The following is a 6,048-nucleotide window of genomic DNA, read 5'->3' as shown; positions in this document are numbered from 1 at the left end:
AGTGCATGATAGATAAGCCTATGTTCGGCTGTTTACGATATGTTCGGGATTATGTATGCCCGAAACGACATACCTCTCCTGTGGCTCGTATTGCCTTAGGGAGTATTGTTGCTAGGCGATCTTTTGGAAACAGAAATCAGTTCCAAAGCCACTACCACCATTTCCAACAAGATATATTCCATGTCAAGAATAATCACATCAGACCCCACCCACACGAGTGAGACCAACACGCAATCATGAAACCCCCACAAACCTCAAGCTATAAATAGAAGAATTGAGTAAAGAAAGGGGGTTGGGAACTCTAGAAAAGAAAGGGAGAAAAGAGAGAGAAAGAAAGCGAATTAGGAGAGCTAGGGAAGATAGTAGCACGGAGAGGAAAGCAAGGGCGTTTACTGGGGTTAAGGGAAGTTAAAGTGTTACTCAGAGTGGAACTACCCTTAGTAGGAAACACTAGGCCTACTCTATAAGTAAATTGTGAGCCTAATTCTAGGCCCAGTCCCTAAGGCAGAGGTTAAGTGCCCACAATTGGCGCCATCTGTGGGAATCTCCTACGAAGCTGTGGTTCTGCTGAGATTTGTGCGGAGAAAATGTCCAAAGGTCAATTAGGGTGCTATGCTGAAAGTGGTTCCAGGAGATCTTCTCAAGGATCCACTTGGCGGGAAAGGAGGCAGAAGAGACGCGAAGATAGAGAGTATGAACAGGAGGAAGAGTAGTCTGGCCTTGGAAAAGGGTCGTTTCAAACGCACTGGGCATTGTCAAGCGCTTTGAGGTGTGAGCGTTTTGATAGGAGGGACGAGAAACTCAAACGCTTGCGTAGATCGGTAAAGGATTTGGAGTTGGAGGCAAGAGGTAGACGTTGCAGAAAAGATCGCAAAGAGCGAGCAGAGGGATTTGCTAGTGTGGGGGAAGGGGAGCTATAAAGAAACTTCCCACCAGTCCGATTCCCATCGACACGAGGATCGGTCTCAGGAGTATACGGACTCCCCCAAAGGGTGATGACCCCGAAATGCTACCATGGATGCCATGAGCCGAGCATTGCAAAAAGCTGCTTAATCACAGTTCTCTGGAGACATAGAATGGGCACCAAAGCTAAGCAGATTTACTAAACCCCCATTTAACTCTTATGACGGGAAAACGGATCCGGTAGAACACGTAAGCCATTATATCCAGATGATGTCATTGCACACTCATAACGATGCGCTGATATGTAAGGTATTTCCTTCGAGCCTTGGGCCCACCGCTTTGAGGTGGTTCAATGGATTGAGGAAAGGTTCGATTCACAGTTTTGCCAAGCTAATTCAGGAGATCGATGTCCGGTTTATGACCCGCAGCCGGGTGCTGCAATCGATGGACGCGTTACTATCTATAAAGATGGGAGCTGGGGAAACCCTTCGCAGCTACAATAGCCGGTACTGGGAACTATATTATGAGATCAGTGGGGGTAATGAAAAAATTGTAGTGAGCACTTTTCGATTGGGATTGCCTGAGGATTCCAAGCTACGAGACTCATTAACAAGGAGGCCTCCCGAGGATATGAGACAGTTGATGAAGCGCATCAAAAAGTATAAAAGATTGGAGGATGACCGGCAGCAAAATAAAGGCAGGGCTTTGGTCACGAGTTAGCCTAAGTAAGGGGTTTTCAGTCAAGGCCCTAGAAGGACTTGAGGATCCAAGAACCGGGCGCATAGGCAGGGGAAGTGAACATGATGTTCAAGGAGCCAGTGCACAAGATCGTGGATCGAATTAAGAACGAACCATACTTTCAGTGGCCAAACAAGATGGGGGTGACCTGTCGAGAAGAAATTAGAATTTGTACTGCACTTATCATAGAGATAAAGGGCATACCATTGAACAATGCAGGTTGTTAAAAGATCATTTAGAGCATGGTAAAGGTGGGGTATTTGAAAGAGTTTGTGGTGGACCCAAGAAATCAGGAAGCCGGGCAGGGTACCCGACCTCGAGGAAATCCTCTCCTGCCCCCATTGAGAGTGATAGAAGTCATCCATGCAACTTCAAGGGGTACCCTGTTAACCAAGAGGAGAGAGGCACTAGTCGTGGTTCCCATAGAGAGTTGTTCGAACGAGCAACCCTCCGAGAAGAAGTTGAAGTTCACTCGGGAGCCTATTGCCTTCAATAACGACGACCTAGAAAGGACGATCTAGCCACACGATGATGCTTTGGTGGTCACAGCCCGATAATAGGAAACCAGCAAGTGGCCAGGCAATGCTTGGTGGCCGTTGTTAACCGCGAGATGAAGCAAAAGGAATCAGCTGAGGGGGTTCACTTATAGCAATTAAAGGAACCCTAAAAGGGATTGGGGACTAGCTACTCCGAAGACTTAATAATGGTGAAGATACTACCGGACGAGGATAGGAGTTTTCAGATAGGAGTAGGTATGAAGACGAGGATAGGGTGGAGATGCTGTTATTGTTGATACAGAACGTCGATGTGTTTGCCTGGAGCCCACAAAAAGTGCCTGGGGTGGACCCCGAATTTATAGTTCACAAGCTTAATGTAGACTCGTTATTTCCTCCTAAGAAGCAAAAGCCGAGGAGGTCAGCTAAGGAAGACATCGAGGCAGTCAAGCTGGAAGTCCAGAAGTTGAGAGAAGTAAGGGTGATAAGGCAGGTTTTCTTTCCAGAATGGCTTGCAAATACTGTGGTAGTGAAAAAGAAGAAAAGAAAGTGAAGGGTTTGTGTAGATTTTACAGATTTAAACTAGGCATGTCCAAAAGACCCCTTCCCTATGTCGAAGATTGACCAGCTGGTAAATGCTATGTACGGGCACCCGAGGATGAGTTTTCTAGATGCTTTTCAGGGTTATCACCAAATTGCCCTGGCTGTCGAGGATTAGGAGAAAACAACATTCATTTCCCCTGATGCCAATTACCACTATATCGTGATGCCATTTGGCCTAAAGAATGCTGGAGCCACTTATCAATGGATGATGACAAAGATGTTCAGGAATATGATTGGGCGTACAGTGGAAATATATATTGACAACATGGTGGTTAAAAGCAAACAAGAGAAGGGGCACATCAGTGATCTCGAGGAAGTGTTCGAAGTGCTCCGGCGACACAAGCTTCACCTTAATGCTGACAAGTGCGTTTTTAGAATGGGGGCTAGCAAGTTCCTTGGGTATATGATCACTTACCGAGGAATAGAGGTCAATCCCGATCAAATTAAAGCTGAGGAGTGCCTCAAGCCGCCAAGTAATCCGAAGGAAGTCCAAGTGCTGACCGACACGCTAGCCGCCCTGAATCAGTTTATTTTAAAGTTTGTAGACCGATGCCATCCATTTTACCAGCTTCTAAAGAAATGGAAGGGATTCCAGTGGAATGAAGAATGTGAAAGGGTTTTTCAGGATTTGAAAGATTATTTGGTACAGGCGCCTGTGCTGTCAGCCCTAGAGCCCGGCGATGATTTGTTCATGTATCTTTCGATATCTGAGCAAACCGTGAGTGCCGTACTACTGAGAGACCAAGGTATGTAACAACCCATATACTATGTTAGCAAAACTTTGGTTGATGCCAAGACGAGGTGTTTACCTCTAAAGAAGTTGGTGTCAGCACTAGTACATGCTACCAGGAAGTTGCCCCATTACTTTTAAGCCCATACCGCCTATGTATTGACCGAGTATCCCTTACAATCGTTATTGAACAGGTCTGATTTCACGGGTAGGATAGCCAAGTGGGGAACTCGGTTGGGCTCTTTTGACATTAGGTACAGACCTCGGAATTCAGTGAAGGGTCAGGTTCTCGCTGATTTTGTCGCAAAGTTTTCTCTAATGAATGGATCCAATCATTGATTTTTTAGCTGAGGATCAAGTGCCAGATGATGAAAAAGAAGTAGCCAAGGTGCGTAGGGTAGTTGCTCGGTACTGGTTATCAGCAGACCATAAGCTGTACTGGAGGTCTTTTGGGGGGCCGTATCTTTAGTGCTTACTTCCCAATAAAGTTGATGAGCTCTTGACTAAACTCTACGAGGGGGTGTGCGGTAGTCATGTTGGGGGACGTTCATTGGCACACCAAGTAATAACTCAAGGATTTTGGTAGCCACAAATGCAGAAGGATGCTGTTGAGTACACGTGGAAGTGCGAGCAGTGTCAAAAGCACACCCCGTTGATCTATAAATCAGTAGGAAGTCTAAATCCTATCAGTAGCCCATGGCCCTTTGCGTAGTGGGGGTTGGACATTATCAGTCTATTCCCCTGAGCTACAGGAAATTGCAAGTTTGTTCTAGTGGCCGTGGAAGTCACTAAGTGGGTAGAGGCTGAGGCATTGGCTAATATCCAAGATGTAAATGTCGAGAAGTTTGTGTAGAGAAACATATTAACAAGATTGGGAGTACCAGAGTCCTTAGTATCTGATAATGAGTTGCAATTCGACAGCAAAGCCTTTTGCAAGTTTTGTAGCGATCTTCGTATCATGAATAGGTATTCCACCCTGGCATATCCGCAAAATAATGGCCAAGTTAAGGCCACTAACAAAGCAATTGTAAACAGATTAAAGAAAAGATTAGAGGGCGCTAAGGGTAGGTGGGCCGAAGAGCTGCCTAAGGTTTTGTGGGCATACCAAACAACTCCCAGAAGGTCTACGAGAGAAACTCTATTTTCTCTAACGTACGAAACGGAAGTAGTCATATCGACTGAGGTAAATTTATGCAGTACTCGAGTTTTAGGATTTGTCCTCACCGAGAATAATGAATTAATGGTGAAGCAGCTAGACCTGTTCGAAGAATGCCGGGAATCGGTAACCATACGGCTAGCTAAGTATCAACAAAAGCTTGCCTGACGGTACAACAGGGATGTGAAGAGGAGGGAATTTAGTGCCGGAGACTTGGTGCTACAGAAAGTAGTAGGAAACACAAGGGACATCAGTGCAAGAAAGTTAGCCCTAACCTAGGAAGGGCCATATAGAGTTACTGCCATTGCTAGAGCAAAAGCATACTATTTGGAAGATTTAGATGTAAGACCACTTCCCCGACCATGGAATGTGCATAATTTGAAAAAGTTTTACCACTGACCATTGGAATGTAGTAACTCGGGTTGAATGCAGTGTAATATGTGAACAATGTATATGCATGCATGTGTATTCACACTCCTGGCATCATCATTATTGATTTGTTAACTAATTAAAAACAGAAACCTGTCCCCAGTTTATTCCTTATCACCAGATAGGTGAAAACCTAATCCCTATTTTATCTAAGGATAGAAACTTGTCCCTAGTTTGATCCTTATCACCAAATAGGTGGAAACCTCATCCTTATTTTATCTAAGTATAGAAACCCTTACTTGTTTCGATCCTTATCACCGGACAGGTGGAAACCTCATCCTTAAATTATCTAAGGACAGAAACCTGTCCCCGGTTCGATCCTTATCACCAAACAGGTGAAAACCTAATCCTTATTTTATCTAAAGACAAAAAATTGTCCCCAGTTTAATCCTTATCATCGGACAGGTGGAAACCTCATCTCTATTTTATCTGACAGAAACCTGTCCCCGGTTCTCCTTATCACTAGACAGGTGGAAACCTCATCCCTATTTTATCTAAGGACAGAAACTTGTCCCCGGTTTGATCCTTATCACCGGACAGGTGGAAACCTAATCCCTATTTTATCTAATAGAAACCTGTCCCCAGTTTGATTCCTGTCACTAGACAGGTGGAAAATTAATCTTGATCTCTATTTAATCTGAAAGCAAAAGCCCTTTTGATCTTGATTGCCAGACAAAAGAGCATCCTAATTTGGTTAAGCAAAGAAAAACATGGCCGAAGTAATTCAACTCCAAATATATTACTAAAAATTGTTCACGGCAAATATCAATAAAAGTTGTCCACGAATTTAAACAAAGCTATTTTTTTGTCACCATATCTTGGTGACTATAAGTAAACTAAATAAACAAGGCAAAAGATAAAATAAAGCAAGTGTTCTGTCACCATATCCCAGTGACCATAGGCAAATCAAACAAAATGAATTTAAAAGCAGACGAAAGAAGGAATAAGTAAAATCTTTTAAACGGCTAGATCATTAAGCTGACTAGGAGTAGTGT

General features: G+C 44.0%; 1 protein-coding gene across 1 annotated transcript; it reads left to right on the top strand.

Annotated features, from left to right (window-relative positions):
* The first annotated feature begins 1,173 nt into the window (after nt 1-1,173).
* LOC136066856 (uncharacterized) lies at nt 1,174-2,137 on the top strand. The gene is made up of 2 exons (XM_065771818.1): nt 1,174-1,562; nt 1,861-2,137. Exons 1-2 carry the CDS (start codon nt 1,174-1,176, stop codon nt 2,135-2,137), a joined length of 666 nt encoding a protein of 221 aa, XP_065627890.1.
* Nucleotides 2,138-6,048: the final 3,911 nt, after the last annotated feature.

Source organism: Quercus suber, unplaced genomic scaffold (assembly GCF_002906115.3).
Source record: "Quercus suber isolate HL8 unplaced genomic scaffold, Cork oak 2.0 scaffold_49, whole genome shotgun sequence".
In the NCBI taxonomy this organism is placed as follows: Eukaryota; Viridiplantae; Streptophyta; class Magnoliopsida; order Fagales; family Fagaceae; genus Quercus; species Quercus suber.
The sequence above is the reverse complement of the archived record's forward strand: the minus strand, read 5'-3'. Positions and strand labels throughout refer to the sequence as shown.

Coding starts and splice junctions, on each gene's coding strand:
- LOC136066856 (XM_065771818.1), top strand. CDS start 1,174: ATGTCATTGCACACTCATAACGATGCGCTGATATGTAAGGTATTTCCT. Junction 1,563..1,860: donor TTGATGAAGCGCATCAAAAA/GTATAAAAGATT, acceptor TGAACAATGCAG/GTTGTTAAAAGATCATTTAG.